General features: G+C 39.0%; 1 protein-coding gene across 2 annotated transcripts in view; it reads right to left on the bottom strand.

Annotated features, from left to right (window-relative positions):
- Nucleotides 1-25379, bottom strand: part of pcdh15b (protocadherin-related 15b) — a 459821-nt gene that overhangs the window by 353573 nt on the left and 80869 nt on the right. The window contains exons 3-4 of one of the 2 annotated variants that reach the window (XM_049464765.1): nucleotides 17371-17385; nucleotides 17033-17098 (exon numbers count right to left, since the gene is read on the bottom strand). In XM_049464765.1, the coding sequence (XP_049320722.1) occupies nucleotides 17033-17098; nucleotides 17371-17385 (81 nt within the window). The remainder of the gene's footprint in view (nucleotides 1-17032; nucleotides 17099-17370; nucleotides 17386-25379) is intronic. The other variant, XM_049464764.1, reaches the window with a different exon arrangement.

Below are 25379 nucleotides of genomic sequence, written 5' to 3'. Positions count from 1 at the left end.
ACAGCATTCATTTGCAGAAAATGAGAAACGGCTGAAATAGCAAAAAAGATAATGACAAATAATGCAAAAAAACCCCCAAAAAACAAGTTCATATTCATAAAGTTTTAAGAGTTCAGAAATCAATATTTGGTGGAATAACCCTGGGTTTTAATCACAGTTTTCATGCATCTTGGCATCATGTTCTCCTCCACCAGTCTTACACACTGCTTTTGGATAACTTTATGCTTTACACTCCTGGTGCAGAAAATCAAGCAGTTCAGTTTAGTTTGATGGCTTGTGATCATCCATCTTCCCCTTGTTTATATGGCAGAGGTTTTCAATTTGGTCAAATCAGAGAAACTTATCATATTCTAATGTTTGAGATGCACTAGTACATACACAGAACCTAAAACAAATCTCGTTTGAGGAACCAGGGAATACTGCACTACAGATCTATTGAACTGCTTTGTTTACAGCAGTTACTGCAGGCAGCCCAGGAAGCGGGAAAAGTCCAGTGCAGTTAAACTGGCTCTGCTTCAATATCATCTCTAAAGCTGGGTTTTTGTGATTTTCTGTCACTGAGCTCACCTGGCACGGCAGCAGGACTGCTGTACATGAGAGAAAGAACACTGCACCCACAGCAGCAGCTCAGCATGACTAAACAGCAGGCTAAACTATGCTCTTCTGTTACTGCGTGTTATTCTCCCACACAAACACAGAGTCTCAGGTAGCTGAGAACTCTAAAACTCACATTCTGAAATATTAGCTACCCAGGCTTTTCTTTTAGCCTAGTTTTCACCTCATACATTTTTTGCAAGGTTGGGGAATGTATGTAGTGTAGGGTTGGGTGATACGCTTTAGGAGTGTGCCATATTGTATCATACGCAATAATATCGCCAGCATTTTTGAATATGGTGAACGATATTATATCCTGAAATTTAGTGCCATATCACCCACCCCTAGTTATCACATCAGGGTACTACTCTTATACTGTTTTTAGCAAAAGAAAAATTCACACTGTTCTCATTTCCTATTATATATCTACTAGAGATAGATTATTATTATTAATATATGTCCAGTATCATTTATTTTACTTTAATCCTGGATATATGGAGATATATGGAGTTCATTATTAGTATCATGACATTCTGGATCATTGACTTTTGTTACAAATCTGACTTTTGATATATATATATATATATTTTTTTTTTTTGATATCTCAGTTAGGGGTGTGCCATACCAAATAGTCAATTCCCTCAATTTAAAAAGCTTTTTGACCACCACTTCTATTTACTTAAGAAAAAGTATAGTTATTCAGTTATTAATCAAACGATTAATACGAAAATATAGGATTAATGATGTTAGGGTAATGGTAAGGCAACCTTCAGCCACAATATTAAAACCAGCTACAAGTAAAGCAGAAACAAGCAGGTGATTATCTAGTGTTAATGTTGGGTGGAGAGACCTAAGCTAAGCTAAGCTAAGCTAAGCTAAAGCTACGTTAAGTAAACAGAACTGTAAAACATGTTCTTTTCAAAATCAAACGAGCGCTGGATGTTAATCTACACAGATTACACAGTTCCACAGTCCCATGTAGCTGGTTTTAACATGGTAAATGCACAGACTACAGGCTGATAAACCTCATCTTTGAATGGTGAAAGAGCTAGATCTTAGCGCGGTTAGCGGGTAATGTTAATGCTGCTCCAGTAGTGATAGCAGGGGTTAGCATCAGGCTACAGTCCGATAATACTTACTTCTGAATGGCAAAAGAGCTAGCGCTTAGCGTCTAATGCTAATACTGCTCCAGTCTTGAGTCTCGGTGCTGGAGAACTAAACTGAAACTCCTGTATAACTCTGTACTTCAGTTGAGTGACTTTACTGCTCCTTAATACCTGCCTGGTAGAATTCATACATAAGGAGCACCGGATTATAAGATGCACTGATGATGTTTGGGAAAACTAAAGGATTTTAAGGATTTTAAGACAGGAAGGATTTTCTAAATTCACATTATGTATGTAATATATCACCGAATAACAAAAGTCCAAAACTCTCTCTCTCCCTTTCTGCTTCTAAGGGATGAATATGTGGTACATGCTGCAGCACAGGCTTCCACTCAGCTCTTTTAATAACCACAAGCAGTGGCTGTAACTACCTGTCCATATCCTTCAGAGATAATATTAATAACTATCCCCTGTGACTGCTGGGAGCTTGGCAGAGCTGCTTAGCCCCGGGAGGTTCGGGCTGGTGGGGAGACTGTGTCTGACCACACTGTCTGACCCCGCTGTGATCCATCCAGGGTCTTACAGGAGTTGTTTACAGGGAACGCATGTCACTTCAAATCAGACAAAAACTACCTGAAGTCCAACTCTTAAAAGTTCCGTTAAATCCTCAGCGTTTCCTTAAAAATGTGGATGTTACACAACAGTGGGTCAAAGCTGTTTTAAATTCCATGTAAAAAAAAAACAAAACCAAAGAGCTGATGGGTTAAAAAAATAAATAAAATAAAATCCATTCAAAAAGCTGATTATAATTAGATTACTGCAGATATCTGATTACACAATAGTCATACAAACTGTAGGAGATGGCCAATACATCAATATCTCGATATACAGTGGTATTATCATTTTAATGACCTTCCTTTATAAATCTATGTATAGCGCACTATTTAAATTCTGGGCGAGTCGATTAGTCTTTGGTATCGTGAGGGCACAACAAATAAGCCTTGTGCGTCTCAAAATGCACATAAGGCATCTACTAATTCTCTTAATTAATCATGAGTGTGTTTTGGCGGAAATGTAAAATAAACCAATCAGTGTGTCACTCGTCAGTTCCCTTTAAGATGAGTCGGGTGAGCTCTGACTTTGGCACGTTCGTATCTTAAGAGCACGGTGCTTTGTGTGTCTCAGCAGAGGATACTGACCTCCGTGTTCATGCTGTGAAGATACACCAGCAGCTCATTTAAGCAATGCAGACCAATTTGATGTAGTGTGGGGCGTATAATCTTGTCACGTCCTTGCCCTGTTTCCTGTCCGTTGTCATTTTTCTGTGTATTTACCTTTTCTGTGCCTGTCGTCTGCTTGTGCCTGTGAGTGTGTATCCGGCGTGACCCTGGTTCCTTAGTGTTTCTTTGCCCTCACCTGTGTTCAGTTTGTAACTCCGCCCCTTAGTCCCAGGTGTTTCCTGTTTCCAACGTGAGGTCTGTTCTGAGTGGACCCTGCTCCTTTAAAACGCTGGATGATCTTGGCCTCTGTGCTGCAGCTCTTCTTGTAGCCTTGGCCATTTTCATGTAGCGCAACAATTCGTCTTTTAAGATCCTCAGAGAGCTCTTTGCCATGAGGTGCCATGTGTGAGAGATGTACTAAAAAACTGAACACACCTGCTCCCTACGCACACCTGAGACCTAGTAACATTAATGAGTCACATGACATTTTGGAGGGAAAATGACAAGCAGTGCTCAATTTGGACATTTAGGGGTGTTCTCACTTTTGTTGCCAGTGGTTTAGACATTAATGGCTGTATATTGAGTTATTTTGAGGGAAGAATACATTTACACTGTTACAGTATATAAGATGCACACAGACTACTTTTCATTGTGTGAAAGTGTCATTTTCTCTGTGTTTTCCCATGAAAAGATATATTTAAATATTTGCAGAAATGTGAGGGGTGTACTCACTTTTGTGATACACTGTAAATGCTTCTTGTCTTTAATTAAATACTGTGAAAACAACAACTAAAACAAAACAATATATCAGTTCAGATTTTAATGCTCATTTCTGTTGTCTGGTAAAAGTTGCCATAATCTTTGCAAATATGGAGACTTATCCCAACTAACATAAATATAAATAATTACTAATTTACATGTTAATTAAGGTATACTGTAAACTCATCTAAACCCTATCAGTACTGCAGTTCTGCAGGCCCGGTCTGAGCAGTGCTGGTTTAATGGTCTATAGTGGAGATGAAGCTGACTCTAAGCTCTGGCTGTAATTTGTGTTGAGACATACATCTCTGCAGCGATGTACTCAGAGAGAGTCTTTTAATGAAGCAGGTGCTGGCCCAAATGTTTCAAATGTTCTTTGGACTGGAGAGCCGGTTCAGTGTTGTGACTCTAATTGAACACATGGAGGAGGATCAGAGAGCGAGCAGGCCGTTTAATGAGATCTGGGGAAGAGTAGCGACTGATGAAGATTAAATGAGGTAACAGAACAGGCACAGGGAGGCCTGGCAGCGGAGCGGCGTCGGCTCCACAGCCCTCGGGCTGACACCCAGAGCGCGGCTCGGTCCATCTTTCGAGAGTCCTCTAGACGCTCCAGAGTCTCTCCAATCAGCTCAAGGCCTGCACTCATCCTCTTCACTCCATCCCCACAAATCAATAGCTGACCGCTCCCCTCCTAATGTCAGGACTGATTGTCGCTCGAGTCCGTCGCCCTAACCCGTCGAGCATCTCTCTGCATTGCTAAATCACCGCATAGCATCAAGCATCAAACTCTGGGGGCTTGACCAGTCGAGGTGGAAATCACAGGGTATCTAATGATGTGATACTTAATACATATCAAAAGAAAAATACTCTACGATACTACTTTAGTGAGTCTGTGTTAATGAAGAGGATAAAATACTCTTAGGGTGTTTTCACACCTGAAAGTCCGGACCGTGGTCCGAACCAAGGTTCATGTGTTGCTACATTGTATATATTTGGTCCTCTTATTTTTGTTTTCACACTGCAGTTTAGGGAGCGCACTAAAGACCTTTGTGTGATACTCCTACATCCTGTAATCATCACTTACATATTACGTATCGATGCGTTTTCCTAAACCTGACGCTGATTGGTTTTACAAGGCCATGCGTCTGATGTTGGCGTGTTGACAATTCAGTGGGTGGTTAATCCGCCTCTGAACAGAAGTAAACAATGTACAGGGCAGTTAGCAGAGTTTAAATATAACGTGCCGCATCGTCCGGATTAAATACTGTGTATACACTACAAGCTTGCGAGACTGACAAGGCGTGGCGTGGACAAAGTGGGTGGGACTGGACGCCCTGGACGTCTAACTCCGCCTTCCCGCAGGCTGCAGTCAGTAGTAGTTGGTTATTTTTCTTCTTCTGCTGCCGTTGCCGTTGTTTCTAGATGGTTCAAACCATCTAGAAAAGCGCTTTCACACTGCAGGCAACCGGACCATGGTTCAGAAGATCTGGAGCGAGACCACCTCTCTTGGTCGGACCAAAATCTGGTTCTTTGGTCCGGACCGTGGTTCGCGGCCCCTTTCACACCTGCTACTTTGGTTTGGACCAAACTGAAAAATCAGTACGGACCAAACGAGGCAGGTGTGAAAGCACCCTTAAATGTCACGCCGCCGTGCAGACTCAATTTCCCAAAATCCAACAAGAAATGACGTCAATATCACCTGTTCACCTTCACCCAATCACGTTACGCTCCGAGGCTCAGGGTCACCTGTGTTCTGAGGAAGTTCTGATTCACTTTCATCTAACTTCCTGTATATAATGCAGCAGTTATTGTCGATTTTCCGTTGTGTACTGAGCGTTATTTCTCTGTATTTTCCTATTGCCCTCTCATTTCAACTTAATTTTTCTGTATATCTCTTTTGTCTCTTGTCTTGCACCTAAGCCTGTCACGATAAAATATTTTCGTAGACGATATATTGTCCCAGAAATGATTGCGATACACGATATTTTTGTAATTTTAAGACTATTAAATGCCACTGACATAATAAAAGCAGAATAACATAAAAAGCCATTGTACACTTTTTAAAGACAACAAAACTGTTACTGTGTGTGTTATGGAGTCACAGTTATTGAAGCATGACTGGCTAAAATACATTTCACTGTTATATATGTGAACAAACCAATAATCCAAATAATCACAATAGATGATATCAAGATTATCAAAAATTATTGAAGTCACGTTCATTTATTGTATGATAAATCGATATTGAAATTATCGTGACAGGCCTACTTGCACCTTTTTGGATTTGATGCATTGTTGGACTGTCTTTTGGTTACGATCCTGGACTGTTTATTCCACTACAATTCCTGTAGCTGGTGAGATTATTGTTTGCCTGTCTATTCTGGTTATTATATCTGGTTTTCTGCCTGTAAATAAACCAGTCTTCGACTTTTACTCGGCTAGCATCACTCCATCCAGTCTGGCGTTACACTAAATAAGCAAATACCAGAATTATGGATTTATTGGTGTCGCAGAGTTTCCCAGAATTTAACAACCAATAATGAAGAATGAGAAATGAAGCAGTAACTTTAGTAAGTAAGTCAAATTGGGGAACAAGTCTAAAAAAAAGTTAGAGTTAAGCATGTCTATGTCCAATAAAATGATCCATATTTGATGCCACATATCGATTCGATATGATTGAAACAATACAATATATCGTCCCAACCCTATTGAGGATATGCAATCAAACTACAGGAGGAACAGAGAATGAAACATCTAAAATAACCACAGCACTGAATAAAACTGCAGGGTAAAACCCAACAAAAAAAATCTATCTACAGTAGAAAATCACTACATAAATAAAACAACAGGGACATAAAATCACAACACAACATGACACTGGGTTAATTTGTCAGTTGTATAACAACACTAGTGTCTTTTGTCATACTGTACATTTGACAAAGACCAATGGTTATAGCTTGTAACATTTGGGCAGACAATACACATACATGCTTTTTCTCTAGGAATATACCATATACAGTACCAGTCAAAGATCTTACAATGTAAAAATCTCCTGAATTATTATAGATTAATACTAAAGGCATCCAAACTAAGAAGAAAAACATATGGAATTATATTTTAGATCATAGGTCGGCCCGTGAGGTTGAACTATAATGAAAAAAAAATCGGACTGTCCGTCTCAAAAATGCTCTTTATTTAGAAACTTAATTTTCCAAAACAGAAAAATTTATTAAAGATTTTTTGATAGAGCCACGGGCTGTTAGATAACTGCTAGCTTCTTTACTCTGTTCTTTTTTTTTTATTCGTTTGTTTTTTTTTATTTAACAAACAGGTATATCGTTAATAGCGCCCCCAATGGTCAGTCCACAGATTTCACCCACATCAGCCCACTTGAATGTCTGCTTGTCATTTTAAGAGCGCCCTCCCGCCAATACCCCTCCCCGCCAAGTGCTTGTGGCCCGCCATGTAATGGCTTGGAAAAAATCTGGCCCGCGGCCAAACTTAATTGCCAACCGCTGTTTTAGATTATTCAAAGTAGCACCTCTTCATTAGATGACACCTTTGCACATCTTGGCTGGATTTTCTGAGTCAGCTTTATGAGGTAGAGTCTTACCTTTTAATATGTTTGAGAGCATCAGTTGTAAAGTAGTGAAGAGGTAGAGTTACAGGTATACAGTGAATAGCTCTATTTGAGTAATGTTCTAAACCATATTATGAGAAGCAAGAACTACTCAACTTAGTAAAGAAGAAATTAAGGTAAGTCATTCCATATGATTTCAAGAACTTTGAAAGTATCTTTTAGTTGCAAAGAATTTTAAAAGCGTTATGATGAAACTGGCACTCATCAGGACCACCCCAGGAAAGGAAGAGCAAAAGTTTCCTCTGTTGTACAGGTTAAGTTCAGGATAAGAGCACCTAAATGCTTCACAGAGTATTTTGGTTTGTTTAACATTTTTAAGTTACTACATGATTCATTGTGTGTTCCTTCATAGTCTGGATGACTTTATTATTGATTTACAATGTAGAAACAAATCGAGAAAAATAAAAATATTAAATGAGAAGATGTGTCTCTTCAATCATCTCAAGGCTGCATTCTCCCTCATCGTTCCATCCCAACAAATCAATAGCCGATCGCTCCTCTTCTAATGTCAGGACTGATTGTGGCTCGAGTCCATTGCGCTAATCTTTCACTCCAATCTGTCAAGTGTCTCTCTTCATTGTCTTTTGTCTTTTCTATTGTAAATCCTTAAGGGGACCTTCACGCTGACCTGCCACGGGTTGGCTGGTCACCGGACCTCTCCGGAGGTCAGCAGAGAGGATACTTTACTACGGCCTGACAGCTAATCTATTCCCCAAACACCATCGACCTCCATCCACAAGCCAATCAACACATGCGATTTCTCCAACCCCCACACCAGACGCAGGCCCAAGACAAACGCAGCGTAGAGTTAATACAATAACCATTATGTCACGGGTAAAGAGCGAGAGAGAAATGAAGAAATGATGAGATTTGATCCCACACTCTTTTATAGGCTCCCGTCTTCCAGCTATACTTTATGTGCCTTAACCAATTGATACAGAATTGGTCCTTTTAAATAAAAGCCTTTTCCCCACAGTAACTCCAGTCATTTCTGCGGAAGCCAACCCGACGCACAGCTGCGTGAATGATAGGCGCGACAGATCAGACAAAATGGCAAAACTGCTGAGACGAGATAAGTGCTAAGCAGAGGTACAAGGAGTACTGAAATCCCATTACCGGTTTTAAAACTGATACTCTATTGAAACTCATTCAAAAACATCAAACTGATCCTCTAAAATCTACTTAAACCCACATAAGGACTGAAAGCAAGCTGTCAGTTCCAGCACAGCATGTTCCAATCTTCCTTAATCTCCTACTAAAAATTCACGTGTTTACACACAGCCGAAGATGAAACTTGAGGAGACACTAGACTAAAGCAAGCAAAACACGGCCTCACATGACCCCCCTTTAAGAACGATGTTACGATGTGAGAAAGATTTTTTATTTATTTATTTATATACAGTTGTCGTTTTCTCCCCAATTTACACAGGCAATTATCCTGCCCACTAAATAGGACTCCCTCCATCACTAGTGATGCCACACAACACCAGTAGGGTGAGGACCAACACATGCCTCCTCTGATACATGTAAAGTCAGCCACCACCTCTTTTAGATTTGCTGAGGAGAATCACAGTGCGCTCGAAAGAAAGCGTAGCGACTCGGTTCAGATACATCAGCTCACAGACGCAGCCTTGTGCTGATCGACATCACCCTTTGTGATGTGGGGAGAGAGCACCATTTAACCACCCAGAGAGAGAGCAAGGCCAAGTGTACTCTCTTGGTCTTGGGGCTCCGGTAGCTGATGGCTACATGAAGCTACATGAACAGGATTTGAACCGACAGTCTTCTGATCATTGCGGCAGCGCTTAGTCCACTGGACTACTCGGAGCCCAACTGTCAACTGAAGTTTATTTGCATACACTTATCATGGACGTGAATAGCATGCCAGTATTGTTTTTTTTTTTATTGGGTTTTCTTTAGGCTTTCTATTAACTGTTCTTTTTCTAGCCACTTTTTCAAGGTCTGGAAGAAGACCACCGGCCCTATTGTATACCCTGCATTTACACCCTACAATAACATTGCTGTTCCCTTAAATGAGCTGCTGGTGTATCTTCACAGTGTGAACGTGCAGGTCAGTAACCTTTGCTGAACACTTTTAAGATACAAACATGTCAAAATCCGAGGGTATCTGACTCTTAAAGGGAATGGCAAGTGACACACTGATATACAGTGATATTTTTTTGTGCCCTCACAATACGACATACCTGTCAAGTCTCTCGTTTTGGCCGGGAAACGAACGTATTTTATCTCTCTTTCCTGCCATCCTCCCGTATTAGTATTTTTACCGTAAAATTCCTGTATTATAAAAAAAAATAAAAACCTTATTAATGAGAGGTTATTATATCTCTTAACGCCAATCATGGTGCCAGTTCAAAAACATATTGAATTATATTTTAGATCATTCAAAGTAGCACCTCTTGATTAGATGACAGTTTTGCACATCTTGGCTTGTATATGGAATATTAAATAAAGAGTATTAGTTGTGTAGGCCCCTTAGAACTGATATTTATTAATATTTCTTTTAATAATTTGTTCCTTTGTGTTATAAATGTTAAAAGAACAAATCAGAAATAAGTGAATTGTTTACATTATTACACAGCTACATGAAATCCATTGTTGATGTACTGTTTTGCATACTTTATTGGGGAATGGATTCACTGATGGAATATATCTGGTCCATGTCCTTTAGTAAAAGCTCATTTTGCAGAATTTGTGCACCCTTTGTTCAATTTTAAATCCATTGAATGAAAAAATTTAACATAAAAGAGTGCATCCCAGGCAAAAAAGCCCTAGCTTCATGTAAATATTTAGAAAAGGGTTTTATTAAGGCTGTATTATAAGAATTACATATGTAGGAATGTCCACAACATTTCAATGTCAACAAAGGTAGGCCAGATGATCAGATTCTGATCATCTAATTGTAGTCTGTAAGTGGTTCACAGGTGGTTATTTTAGATTTCTTGTCAACCTGTCTTAAAATGTAAGGGATACTGAACCTCAATTGGGCTGGTGGGACGGCTAAAACCGGGCATCGGGATTTTTTTCTTATTTTTAAATGCAAAACTTGACAGGTATGCGATATGAGGACACACCGACATCTAAATTTAGTTGCGCGATCTGCAATTGACCAATGCGCTATAGATCACTATTGCTGTATTGTGATCTTGGCAACGGAAAACACAAGTATACCACTGACAGAAAACTACCTAGGCAGAAGTCAACAGTAAGACGTTTTTTTGCAAATAGCCCGGTTTATTACACACACATAGACGTGAAATGGCCTGCTCCCACACCTGCACAGTGCAAACAAGCAGGTCAGTTTCCTCTGCTAAGAAGAGTACGACACGTCAAGGCAGCTGCACCATTAAAACAGCAATCTGCCAAAGTCAGAGCGCACCTGGCTCTTAAAAAGAAAGGTAATTGATATGCTGATTGGTTTATTTCACATATATTTTACCTAAAGAGAATTAATTATACTTTTCTCGTCGTTACGATAGCAAAGGCACACTGACACGCCCTTAATTAAGCTGCACTCAATTGACACCACAAATGTTATGCCTTTTTTCTGTGTGCTCTGCATGGACATCTTAATGGAACCATAATAAGTACCTCAAATATTGGTTTCATTTACATGTACAGCATTTGTACGGCTTACTCTCTTATTCAGAATGACTTACAAGGTTATTCCTGTTACAGAGCTGGACCAATGTAGTGTTAGGGGTCTTGCCCAATGACTCTTAATGACTGGTGCAGCACAGCATAGTCACCCAGACCTGGAATTGAACCCCAGTCTCTCAATCTTATCTTAGCTCAGTTGGAAGGTAGTGGTGTTATCCACTGCACCACACCAACCACAATATATGCCATATCTGCCAACATTAACGGATTTCAGATCATCACACATTCCTAATACTTTTACATGTTTTTTTACATAATGTTTCCATATTAAACGTTAGACATAAATCTATTTTGTATTATTTATACAGAGCTGTTAGCAATGCATGCAACTTCTGTTAGCCTGAAGCTATAGGAAGCCCTCTCTGCTCTTCATCACTGAATAATCAACTACGCAATAATTGGCAGTTTCTCTCCCAGACAGAGAAAGAATTCCTGCATGAGATCAGCACATCCTTTACATTGACATGATTAATGCATCAGGCAGATGTGCCACTCTTTTGTATCATTATCTCTCGGACATAGTGAACTTACTTGTCATATTAGTCTCACTAAACACAGCCGTATGATCTCATTTGCATCTCCTCTGCAGCTGGCATTGGCTTAGGAACCGATGGGGATGTAACCCACCCAATATCAGAAATAGGTGTATTTGTCTCTCCCGAAAAAGCAGAAATTGTTTTTTATTTTGAAAGTGTGTCGAAATCTGTACCCCAGCCATAAAAAGCGCCCCCTCTCCGGAGAGGCTGCAGGTAACGTTTCTTTTTTCTTTACTGCTTCTTAAAACCTGACTGGTAGAATTCGTACATAAGGTGCACCGGATTCTAAGACACACTGAAGATTTAAGTTGTATTTTAAGTTGTATGTAATGAATATGTTTAAACACTAGGGGTCCTATTTTAGTGAGCTGCATTGTGCAGCTTGATTTAGAGTGTGTCAGTGTGTCTTTGCTATCATAATGATGGGAAAAGTACACCTTTATCAAGGCCTGTACTAATTCTCTTAATTAAGCATGGGTGTGTTTTGTTTTGGGTGTAACATGCAATAAACCAATCACTTGCCATTCTAAATTGCTATTTTAATGGCGCAGCTACCTGGATGTAGGCAATAATTATTAGCAAAGGAAACTGACCTGCTCATTGACATTCATTCATTTTATTTATTGTTGATGTAAAACAATGGCACCAGGCATGCATTATGGGTTTCTGCACTGCTGCATGTCCATGCATGTGTTAGCAAAAAAATCACTGCCAAGAAAGCAATGAACATCTGATTGTTAACATTTTTCTAGGCTGTTTTCAGTCAGTCAGAAGAGCACCTGTGTTTTCCGTTGCCAAGATAGCAATACACCAGAAATTTACCTGAACAAATCCATCAGTGTAGGTATATTCACAAGCACTGTTGCTATTTAAACAACGCAGGTGTTAGAGATAGGGCACTAAATTGTATTGTTTGGCCAACCTTCAGTGTAAATTATTCTAAAACAATTAACACCACTTGTCTTACTAAATGTATTACTTAATAAATGGATCTATTAGAACCTTTTAAGCCTTTTTTTCAAGCTTGGTCAATGCTATAGGCCGGGCTCCCTTTCAAACCTGTCGAAAGGTTTGCTAATGTTCGAAGCCAAATACAAAGCTAGCCCTAAAAACAGTCTACCTCAGATAACACAGGGGTTCCCACAAAGGGAAAGAGAAAGATCTATTAGATAAGAGCCCCCCGACTGCGCAGGCATGCTGAACACCATCTGTGATGTGGCAGCCTGGCCCTGTGAGGTGCACCATGGGAGGCCTAAAAAAGCCAGTGAATTACACGTTCGCCACAACAGGGGCCTCTATCATTAGTGCATCAGACACGTTCTCTGCATCCATAAATTCAGTAAACGAGACAAATCTTAACAAATCTGCTTCTGTCTGGAGACGTCTCTTAGGTCTGAAAGCTAAAACGCACACACACACACACACACACACACACACACACACACACATACACCAGTGCCTTTACACGCACTACAAATACCTGTTAGTAATCTGATTACTACTAAGTCATCAGATTATTCAAGTAGTAATGTACACAGCATGCTCTGATTTCCTAGTAGTTTATTCTCATTCTTATTCTTATTCTCATTCTTATTTAGTGTTTGATTATTTTTTTCCTACATTGTAAATGAATACTGAAGTCATCCAGACTATGATGGAACACTATGATGGAACACAGACTATGAAGGAATCATGTAGTAACTTAAAAATGTCAAACAAACCAAAATACTCTGTTAAGAAGCATTTAGGTGCTCTTATCTGGGGAGCTGTTATCTGATGCTGGTAACTGTGATGAATTTATCCTGTGCAACAGAGGTAACCCTTGGTCTTCCTTACGTGATGCGGTCCTGATGAGAGCCAGTTTCATCATAGTGTTTTTGATGGTCTTTGCAGTGACTGCACTTGAGGAATCTTTCAAAATTCTTAAAATGTTTCGGATTGACTGACCCTCATTTCTTATTTAAGTATTTTTTATTTACTTTTTTATTACTTTATGGCTATTCACTGTGTACCGTCTCCAAAAAAAAAAAAACAAAACAAAAAAAAACACAGTGTGCGGTTCCAAAAATAAGTGACAAATGAGATTTCAAGACTAAAAAAACTTTCAAGACTCTATCTTACACCTTGTGCAAGGTGCATTGTGATGTTCATTGCTATCTTACACCCCACCAACACTCTATTTCCACACCTTCGACCTGTGTTGTTTAAACAGCAACGGTGCTTGTGAATATATCTGCACAGATGGGAATAGTGCTCTGGAAGTGAGGTGTGTTCAGGTAAATGTCTGTTGTATTGCTATCTTGTCAACGTAAAACACAGGTGCACCACTGACCGAAACAACCTAGGCAGTTGCTAACAGTCAGACGTTCATTGTTAGCTCGGCAGTGAATTATCAATACAGGCGCAATCCCTGCCACACATGGACATGCATCAGTGAACAAACCTTTAATGTGTGCTTTTTATGTAACTTTTACATCAACCATAAACAATATGAACAAGCATGAACAGGTAGGTCAGTTTTTTCTGCTGAGAAACATTGGACACGTCCAGGTAGCTGTACCATTAAAATAGCAATTCGCCAAAGTCAGAACGCACCTGGCTCTTAAAGGGAATGGCAAGTGACACATTGATTGGTTAACTGCACGTTGTGCCCAAAACTCGAGCAAGGTATACTTTTCCCGTTGTTACGATAGCAAGGACTACGCAGTGCATGTTGGACGGCTCACTTATAGATAAATAGCTAAAATAGGGCCTTGTGAATGCCACTGAAACCGAATTATTTAAACAATCCTTATTGTGTTCACAAAAAAGCCATGGCATTGCGTTTGGGTTTTACATGCTCTGTTGCCCTGTCACTTCTCTATCGCTCTAAATTTAAGTGTTTTAAGCTACAAGTTAGATCATTTTACCATGGAGTGAGCTTTTTCAGTATTTTTTTTTTTTTTTTTAGTATTTAAGTGGTGCTACAACATCTAAAGTAGACAGAAAGTTTTTTGTTTTTTTTACCAATCGGTTAATGAATCTAGGTTATTGGGCCCAATGGAGAGTACACTGTGGTTGATCAATCGGGAAGGTTATCAGTAAACTGATATCTTCATAGAGTATCTGAATGGTGTACAGACATTATGACTTTATGACCATTGCTTTGTTAATGACACCCAGCTCTATCTATCATTCTCGACTGATGACCCTTAGATTTCTACACCAATATCGCTGGGACTCTCAGACATATCTCAGACATGGATGAAGGAACACCACCTTTAACTTAACTTTTCCAAGACTAAACTTCTGGTTCTACCAGCAAAACAATTTATTCAAAACAACTTCACCATAACCATTGACTCAATCTTCTTGACACAGGTTGCCAGGAAAATTAAAGTTATGGTTGATGACCAGCTCTTCTTCACACTCCATGTGGCCTCAGTTGCTTGATCCTGCCGCTTTGCGCTTTACAACATGAGACAGATTGGTCCAAAATGCAGCAGCCTACCTGGTCTTCAACCAGCTAAACCCAATGGACACATGTCACTCCACTTCTTATTGAGCTCCATTGGCTACCAGTTGCTGCTCGTATTAAATTCAAAATCTTCACAAGGTGATGACAGAACAGCTCCTTCCTACCTGCACTCACTCCTGAAGGTCTATATTACCTCCTAGCCACTGATCTCCTCCAATGAATGACACCTCGCTTTACCAAACAAACATTCACACAAAGCAATCCAGACTGTTCTCATACAGAGTTCCCCAATGGTGTAACAAACTACCTTCCACTACCAGATCAGGAGAATCTCTCACTATCTTTAATAAACTCCTGAAGACAGAGCTCTTCAAAGAGCACCTACTCTCCTAACACCTCTAACTAACTACCTTCTACTACCAGATCAGGAGAATCTCTCACTGTCTTTAATAAACTCCTGAAGACAGAGCTCTTCAAAGAGCACCTACTCTCCTAACACCTCTAACTAACTACCTTCTACTACCAGATCAGGAGAATCTCTCACTATCTTTAATAAACTCCTGAAGACAGAGCTCTTCAAAGAGCACCTACTCTCCTAACACCTCTAACTAACTACCTTCTACTACCAGATCAGGAGAATCTCTCGCTATCTTTAATAAACTCCTGAAGACAGAGCTCTTCAAAGAGCACTTACTCTCCTAACACCTCTAACAAACTAACTACTTCTAACCTCATTTCCTTCTTCCCCTCCTTTACTCCTCTATCCCATTATCTCCATTTGGCCTTATTTAGGCCCTATCTAAAAAATGTTTTTGCCTTGAACTTCTATGTGCTCTATATGTTAATGCTAATGATTATTATACAACATTATTTGAAAAAGTCGCTTTAGAAAAAAGCATCCATTAAATGCAATATAATGTAATGTAATGACTAAGATGTAGCATCAACTACATGAGATAATGATCTAAGATTGCTATGCCATGAGAAAGAATAGATAACCGAGATATTCTAATGCCAAGAGTCAAAACTAAAACCAGAGTATGAATATGTATAATTACGGTAAGGTGTAGGTACTTTTGAGTCATGAATTGATGTAAATGCCCTTTTCAGTGAATTATTAAGCTTTTCAAAATGAATGTTAAAATCTCCTACTATAGGGGTTGGACAATGAAACTGAAACACCTGTCATTTTAGTGTGGGAGGTTTCATCATGGCTAAATTGGAGCATCCTGGTGTTCAATCTTCATTAATTGCACATTATTGCACCAGTAAGAGCAGAGTGTGAAGGTTCAATTAGCAGGGTAAGAGCACAGTTTTGCTCTTAATATTGCAATACACACAACATTATGGGTGACATACCAGAGTTCAAAAGAGGACAAATTGTTGGTGCACGTCTTGCTGGAGCATCTGTGACCAAGACAGCAAGTCTTTGTGATGCATCAAGAGCCACGGTATCCAGGGTAATGTAAGCATACCACCAAGAAGGACCAACTACATCCAACAGGATTAACTGTGGATGGAAGAGGAAGCTGTAGAACTGTCTGTCAGGACAATAAATTATTGTGGTCTTTAAATCAGTTTCATTGTCCAACCCCTGTATAATCACTGCAGTTAAATCATTAAATTCTTTTAAAATTGGACATGGTGCCCTGGTGGTTTCTAGATATTACCCAAGATCACACAAGAAGTTCATGTAAACCCATTGATCAGATGAAGTGCACATAAATGGACCCACTGACTCATGTTATACAAACCAAGAATCCGAAGAGAATATTCCATTTCTACTCTCCATCCTTCAGAGGAAGCTCTGGCAGCTGCTTTTATACATCTACACTCGACATCACTCAATAATACCCAGTATGACCGCCTGATATACTGCGTCAAAAAATTGCCAAGTAATCTCCTTCCCTTTTCCAAATACGCTCCCTATTTACCTTCGCAAAAAACGCAAGCCCTCATAATATCGAACGCGCCGACACATTTGTGCAAGCAGCTTGAGTGCTTTCTTTGCAGAACTCATGAAAAGAAAGATCAATGCTTACCATTAGGGCTCTCTTCGTCTATGGCGACTATGGTGGCCGGCGGACCCGTCCTGGAGAGCTTGCACTCTGAAAAGGTAGAAAACGACTTTAAACCATCATCAACCTTAAACAGCGTACACACACAACTCATACCCCGACACCTCAGACGTCTGCAGACATTTCAATTTCAGCCGAGGTTAAGGTGCCCCATTAGACCACTCACTTACACACTCACTACATAAAGAGCAGCAGCCTGAGATACCGCCACTTTTTCCCTTCAAAACGACTTTCCAGGAGCTTCAGAAAGGCACTTAAGTGACGCAAGAGATAAAGTGAAGAAAAAAAGATAACAGACTTACCTTCATACTGCCAGTCTGCAGTCAGAAACGTCAGTGTCGACAGCAGAGAGGGAAATAGAGAGAAAAAGGAAAGAAGAACATGAAAGATACACACATATATATTTATAATAAATTCATCCACATGTAGATAGCATACAGGGCATCAGAAAATCTGCCATTCATTTCATATAGCATTGGCCGACAGTACACAGTACAGTTCAACATAAGCAGAAATATCAACATTGGTATTGCTTTCATTAGAACTAGGGTTGTGCGGATGGACGATATCATCGTCCATCGTCATTTATGACCCAACATTGCGATGGATGGTAACCATCGCGATGCCACGCCCACTTTTTTGTTTTTCCAGAAACATGCACTGACCTTCTTTAGGTCTCCTTCACCTAAAACTTCAGCAGGGATTGTACAGAAAAAGATCAAATCAGGTATATAACTTAAATGAATTAGAGTCAGGGATAAAAATTAAAATACCCTACTGCTATAAATATGCCGAAATGGCATATTATTATATTATTTATTATTATTATATTATTAATAATATATTATTATTTGTATCTAGGTTATAGCTTGTCTTCGTTTTTTTTCTACATGTCTGTATTCATTTTAAACATTTTATGTTATTCACGCAAATAGAATAAGCCTGCTTCTTGTGTCGGGAAACTTGCTCATTGTCAACCAGTGTTGGGCACCTTACTTTGAAAAAGTAATCAGTTATACTAGTTACTTCTCCAAAAAAGTAACTGTGTTACTAACGGAGTTACCCCACTATAAAATTAACTAGTTACCAGTAAAAGTAACTATTGACTTACTTTTGTTCACCCCTTAAAATTTGTACAAAAGAAAATAAATTATGTAACTTCTATTATTATTAGAACAATAACAAATGAAAATAAACCCAACATGTTGACAAAAATATAATCTAACAAATTTCAAAACATAGAAACCAAAAACATTAAAATGGTATTATTTTAACATAATATAATATAACATGGATCAAACTGTTTAGCGTCAGTCATAAGGAAAGCGCACGGCATTGCGATTTAAAAAAAAAAAAAAAAAGTTTTAATAAATAAGGTCCTATCAAGTAAAGTAAAATATACGGTATTAAAAGATATAAAATTCACATATTTATTGATATTTAATCAAGAGAAATCAGGCAAAATGCGCCGCGCTGCGCTCTCTCTCTCTCTCTCCCCCTCCATCCCTTCCTCCCTCCCGCAGCACGGAGCTGAATTCAGAGTGAGGTTTAAAATAATATAAAACTCAGTTTAGTTAAATAAATTAAGATGAGTGAGGACCTGTAAAGTTAATCAAACATTGTCAAATATAAAGGAAAGGTTGAGGTTTTGGGGAGCTGTTTCAATTATTTGAAACTAAAGCAAACTGAAACTGATATTATTCTGCGCAATATTACATAGCCTTTGATTGTGCTTTAAATGAGTTTTCATTTTATATTAATTATTTTTTATTCATTTTAAATATTTTTTGTAACGATATTATCATCCACCGCGATGTTTCACTGTAAGCATCGTCATCTGCCAATTAAGGAGACATCACCCAACCCTAATTAGAACGCTCTGTACATACAGCACCATCAAATTATTGTTTTTTTAGCACCCACTATATACAGCTCTGAAAAAAAATTATACCACTTAAAAATGATGAGTTTCTTTGGTTCTACCAAATTTAAAACCTCTGGAATATAATCAAGAGGATGATCACAATCCATCAAACCAAGCTGAACTGCTTGAATTTTTGCACCAGGAGTAAAGCAGCATAAAGTTATCCAAAAGCAGTGTGTAAGACTGGTGGAGGAGAACATGATGCCAAGATGCATAAAAACTGTGATTAAAAACCAGGTTTATTCCACCAAAAATTGATTTCTGAACTCTTAAAACTTTATAAATATGAACATGTTTTTTTTTGCATTATTTAAGGTCTGAAAGTTCTGTATCTTGTTTTCTTTTTCAGCCATTTCTTAAATACTCTAAATAACAATATTTTTATTTATTTTATTTATTTAGCATTAAAAATGTTAATTTTACTCAAACATAAACTGATAAATAGCAAAATCAGAGTAACTGATTCAGAAACTGAAGTGGTATATATATATATATATATATATATATATATATATATATATATATATTTGGGTGGTGGGTCATTATTCTCAGCACTGCAGTGATTAGCAGTGATTAGCATGGTGGTGGTGTATGAGGTGTTAGTGTGTGTTGTTTTGGTACAGTGAGTGGATCAGATACAGCAGTGCTGCTGGAGTTTTTAAACACTGTGTTCATTCACCGTCCTCCACACTATTAACGATACAGATATTTTGTGTTTTGTTTAAACTTGACTACAAAATAGATATGTTGTTCTATTATGTCTTTATAATAGATTATACTGGAGAAACAAATGGTGCCACGTGCACCATTTTAGGCAACACTAGTAAGGGTGCCAGGATGTTAATCTACACAGATTTATCTCCTGAAAATAGTTTATTTGGGTGAGTAAAGCGCTTCCGTTTACTTACAGTAAGCTTAGATTTCCAATATTTTATCTGGAGATGAGTTTTTAGTAAAGTTTCTCCAGCAATAAGGCAGTATTAGCATTAGCCGCTAACCATAAATGCCACCTGATAGAACTAGACTGAGGAACCCTAAGTGTTCTGGTAACTCAGGACGAATATCAGCTAGTGTTTGTCCCACGAAGCTTGTTTTAATACGACGCAGCAAGTCTTTGTGATGTATCAAGATCACGGTATCCAGGGTAATGTCAGCATACCACCAAGAAGGACCAACCACATCCAACAGGATTAACTGTGAATGCAAGACGAAGCTGCAGAACTGTCCGACAATGACAATATTGTTATTGAGGATTTTATGGGAGAAATGTTGTCCAAAGTTTATAGAATAAAAAATAAAAATGTTTTACATAAACCGATAAATAGCAAAATCAGGAACCCAGGAACCCTAAGTGTTCCGGTAACCCAGAACGATATCAGCTAGTGTTTGTCTAACGAAGCTTGTTTTAATACGAAACACATGCAGACTACAGTCTAATATAGGCCTACTTGCCTCCAAATGGCAAACAAGCTAGCACTGCGGCTGGTGGCTAATGCTAATGCTGCTGCACCCAGCCTTAGTGCTGGAGAAACTTCACTGAAAACTCTTACTTCAGTTGTACTTCAGTGGAGTGGCTTTACTGCTCCTTAATTCCTGACTGGAAAAATTCATACATAAAATGCACAGGATTATAAGGGAAACTGCTGATTTTTGGGGAAAATTTAAGAATTTGAAGTGTGCCATATAGTCTGAAATATTAGATTTTTATCACAAAGAGAGCATATTAAGGATATCAAAAATCCTGTTTAATTGGATAATGTGCAGCAAAAATTGAATAAAAATCATTGTACTATGAATTAAAGAGTATTTGATTAGCCGTTGAAACGTTGCTATAAATACTTTGTATCATGAAATATATATATATATATATATAGATTATGTACACCACAGCTGGTGGCTTTTGCATTGTTCATATCAATATCCGAATTAAATTGTAGCAAACAAAATAAATCAATATATGACATTTATTTTGAGCATATCGTCCAGCCCTGACATAAGTCTAACATAAAGTATCCCATATAGGCCAGCAGTAGCCATAGCAATGGTATTGATACTGGTACTGAACATCATCATCTGCATCAGTGCAATACCCACACAGACAAACAGACACACAAACAGACGGAAGGCGGATAAAGAAAATAAACTTATTTGAGCCCGGCTGGGTTTTAGCATAGCCGCCAATATGCTTTCGCTCTCATCGTCAGCTGAGAGACTTATTCAGCTGTTAGCATTAGCAGAAAAGGGGGCTTTCGCCTAAAACCCCTCGGTCTTTCAGAGTGTGTTTAGTGCCGACGCTGCAGGAGCTGGGATTTACAGTGGAGAGCTATGAGACAGCGCTACGCTGCGCAGCACTGGACTAAGTCCTTGAGTGAGTGATTTGATTAACATGCTCCTTCATGGCTGGCAGCAGGAGATATATGGCCGCAGCCGCTGCATTTGTTACCAGCGGAGGAGTTCCCGTTTTTCTGCGCCATTCTCCTCCTTCCTCCACTGCCTCTCCGGCTGCCTCTCATCCCAAAACCAACGACTTGTTATCAGACGAGAGAAAGCGGCATGTAAATTACACCAAATCAACACTGTGACTTTAACGCCACACACGTCCACCGTTTCTCACCAAAAATTTATGGTAAAATAAAAGCTGGTTCAGAGCACGCCAGCTCACAGACACCATTGAGAACCATAGATAATATCAAACAAGATACCACTTTAAAATAAGACTACAATTGTAAAGGGCTTATAAATGGTTTACAATAACTTTATTAATGGTTACTAATTAGGTTGTAAATGCCTTAAAAATCATTAATAATCAGTTGTAACACATACATAGAAAGGACAACAATATAGATGCTGCGGTTTCACTATTTGGCAAATAACAGGTCATTGTTGCTCTTTCTACGTATGTGTTATAACTGATTATTAATGATTTTTAAGGCATTTACAACCTAATTAGTAACCATTAATAAACTAATTGTAAACCATTTATAAACCCTTTTTAAATGTAGTCTTATTTAAAAGTGGCACCTGAAACAAAATCCACACTACAGTAATCAATTAGCGTATAATGAAAAAAGCAAAACTGATGTTTTTCATTAATATTTACTTCAGCCAAGCAAAGATTTTAAAAGGAACATATTATACATCTTTTTCCACAAGTTAGAATAGTTATAAGGGCTATACAAAACATGTTCATGACGTTTTTTTTGCACAAAACATTCATATACATAAAGAGATCTCACCAGCTCTATTTATGACAGTTTTAGTCCCTTTCAGAATAAGCCGTTTAAGGGCTCTGTCACTTTTATGCAAAAAAAAAGCTGCTGCTGGCCATCCTGGCTATGTTTACAATGAGTGTTTACCACATCACGTGTAAGCTTGTGCAAAATGGCAACTGCGACAGAAGCATAAAACTCTTGGTAGTATTTACAGGGGCTGGACAATGAAACTGAAACACCTGGTTTTAGACCACAATAATTTATTGTATTGACGGACAGTTCTGGTGGAAACAGGAGAGTAGAGGTGCACATTGAATTCTGCATGCTGAATTTTATGTTTTTTGGATACAATCCGGGTTAGCACCCAAACATCCCTTTCAGACAGCTTCCTCTTACAGCGTCCACAGTTAATCCTGTTGGATGTGGTTGGTCCTTCTTGGTGGTATGCTGACATTACCCTGGATACCGTGGCTTTTGATACATCACAAAGACTTGCTGTCTTGGTCACAGGTGCGCTAGCAAGACGTGCACCAACAATTTGTCCTCTTATGTCACCCATAATGTTGTGTGCATTGCAATATTTTGAGTAAAACTGTGCTCTTACCCTGATAATTGAACACTCTTCACACTCTGCTCTTACTGCTGCAATGTGCAATTAATGAAGATCGGCCACCTGGCTGCTCCAATTTAACCATGAATCCTCCCACACTAAAATGACAGATGTTTCAGTTTCACTGTCCAACCCCTGGATGGTTTTAGTCTACAGCAGAAATAAAGGGATCTGCCTCACTTTTCCAATGCTGCTTTTGGAGGGCACTGTATGAAGATGATCCGTGCAGAGACTAAGGGCGTTTTCACACCAGCACTATTTGGTCCGGTTAAAACGAACTCTCGTCCGTTTGTAACTTTAGTGCGGTTCGATTGAGCAGGTGTGAAAACAGTAATCGCACTCGGGTTCGATTCAAAAGAACCGGGCCGAGACCAGCTAGAGGAGGTGGTCTCGGTCCGGTACCAAACAAACTCTGGAGCGGTTCGCTTGTGGTGAGAACGTGATCCGGTCTAGATCGGATCCAGCTATTAAATATAAGCCATTTACTTGAGCTAAACTGCTGATAAAGCAAGCACAGTTTAAACTGATATATTAGCCAGATAATGCTAATTACCACAGCTGTGAACAAACACTGTGTCCGTGCACGCGCCGTCTGCGCTGCATTCACTGCTCACAGCCGCGTGACTCTGTTTATTATGTATAAATCTGCGCTGCACGTAGAAACACTGTGTTTAAAAGTGCAGTGTTTCAGTGTTCAGTGTTAAAGCACAGATATTTGCGCTGGAACACAAAATCTTCTCGCAGTATTTACTTTTTTCGTGTATTTATATTTAACGTACTCCCGTGTCAGACAGCTCTGACCAATCAGAGGACACAGGCTGCTCGCGTGGTTTATTGATGCGCATTTTGGTGCGTTTACGTTTATGCCTGTGTGAAACCAGAACTCATTAACTGATTCGAACCAGAGAAACGAACTACAGGTGTGAAAATGCCCTTAAGAGAACTTGAGACAAATGGTTTAACTATGCTTCTTTAATATATTTACATTCTACTAAAATACATTCATTAACAACGGGCATATATGCAGCTGAAACAGAGAACAGCCTAGTGCATCCTAAATTATATTATCAACATTAACATTTTAATAATAGAACATTATAGTCATTATGGCTTTTAGAAAAATTTCTTTTTTGGGGGGGGGAGGGGTGGGTGGTGCACTATTATAAGACTATAGACTTTTGTTCTTAATGGCATTTTCTCTCCTTACATTACATAACTTTTACTTTTATACTTCAAGTAGTTTTAAAACCAGTACTTTTACACTTTTACTACTTTTCCTACTACTACAGAAGTATTTTAAACTCTAGTATCTATACTTCCACCTACAGGGTAATGAGTGTCAATTCTCCAATGATTTGGGACTTGTGATGTCATTGGATTTCTGCTACATCATCCACCCCTACCCCACAGCTTTCAGTGAGTTCTCCAGCCAGGCCTCCATCTGCACCATGTGTGGCTCTGAAACCACTGCTTGGTCGGCTGCTCATGAATTAGAGATTACTATCACGTGTGTCGTGTTACATGACATCAGATGGGCTGACACACTAAACCCAAGCAGGTCAGGGCTCTCAGTAACCAGCCTGCTGTTCTCGAGCACCGTTTCAAAGGGAGTCCCAACAGCCTGCTCCAGTCTCTCCATCAAAGATTTATAGTAAACGACTCTGCCGCCTCTTTATCCCGCGCTGCACAGCCAGCGCTTCTGAAAGTTCTTTGACAGCGCACTGCAAACTGCACCGAATTACACTGAGTTTAGACACGATGAGAATTTCAGCACAGAGTGTGGAAATATTAATCAGCCCACAGACACACACAGGAGTACACTTGAGGTTTTGTTGAGGTCTGTGTTGAAGTTAATAGGCTGAGCTTCCACAGCTGGAGGCCTACAGGAGAGCGAAACACATCCTCTAATGTGGAGCCAAACGTAGCCGATTTTTTTAAGTTAAAAAAACTAAATAATATATTCCCGTAATTCTCTAATTTTACCTCAAAGGCAATAGCAGAGTTATTTAATCATATTTTTTTGCTCACATTGCGCTTTCAAAGACATAGATTTCACACTGGGGTTGGGAAGTATCCATTTTTTCACTGTCCGCCAAAACATTACCACAGTATATGGAATAAACAGGGGCAGGGATTTGCATAAGCTACATGGCTACAATACCAAATAAATATCAAATAAATTCTGGGTTATTTTTAAACTGAATAATGATCAAATACAAACCAAGTTCAGTTTGTTTACAGACAAACCCTGCGTTCCCATTGGCAGCCGACAGATCTGATAGATGACTATTCATTTTCTATGGGAGCAGTGACGGCATAGTTACTTTGAAAAAGTAATCTAATTACCGATCACTGATTACTTCTTTAAAAAGTAACTTTACAGTAAAGTTACTTTATGAATTACTTGATTTTAAAAGTAACTAAGTTACTTTCAAATTACATCAATAGTTACATTCAGCAGCTGCCGACAACAGCTGCTAAGTGTGTGTGTGTGTGTGGGTGTGAGGTGGAGAAATAGGGGGGGCTCGCTGTGTGAGTGTGTGTGTGTGTGTTGCACTTTTTTAT

This window comes from Astyanax mexicanus, chromosome 15 (assembly GCF_023375975.1).
Source record: "Astyanax mexicanus isolate ESR-SI-001 chromosome 15, AstMex3_surface, whole genome shotgun sequence".
NCBI lineage: Eukaryota > Metazoa > Chordata > Actinopteri > Characiformes > Acestrorhamphidae > Astyanax > Astyanax mexicanus.
This window is presented reverse-complemented; position numbering and strand designations above follow the sequence as displayed.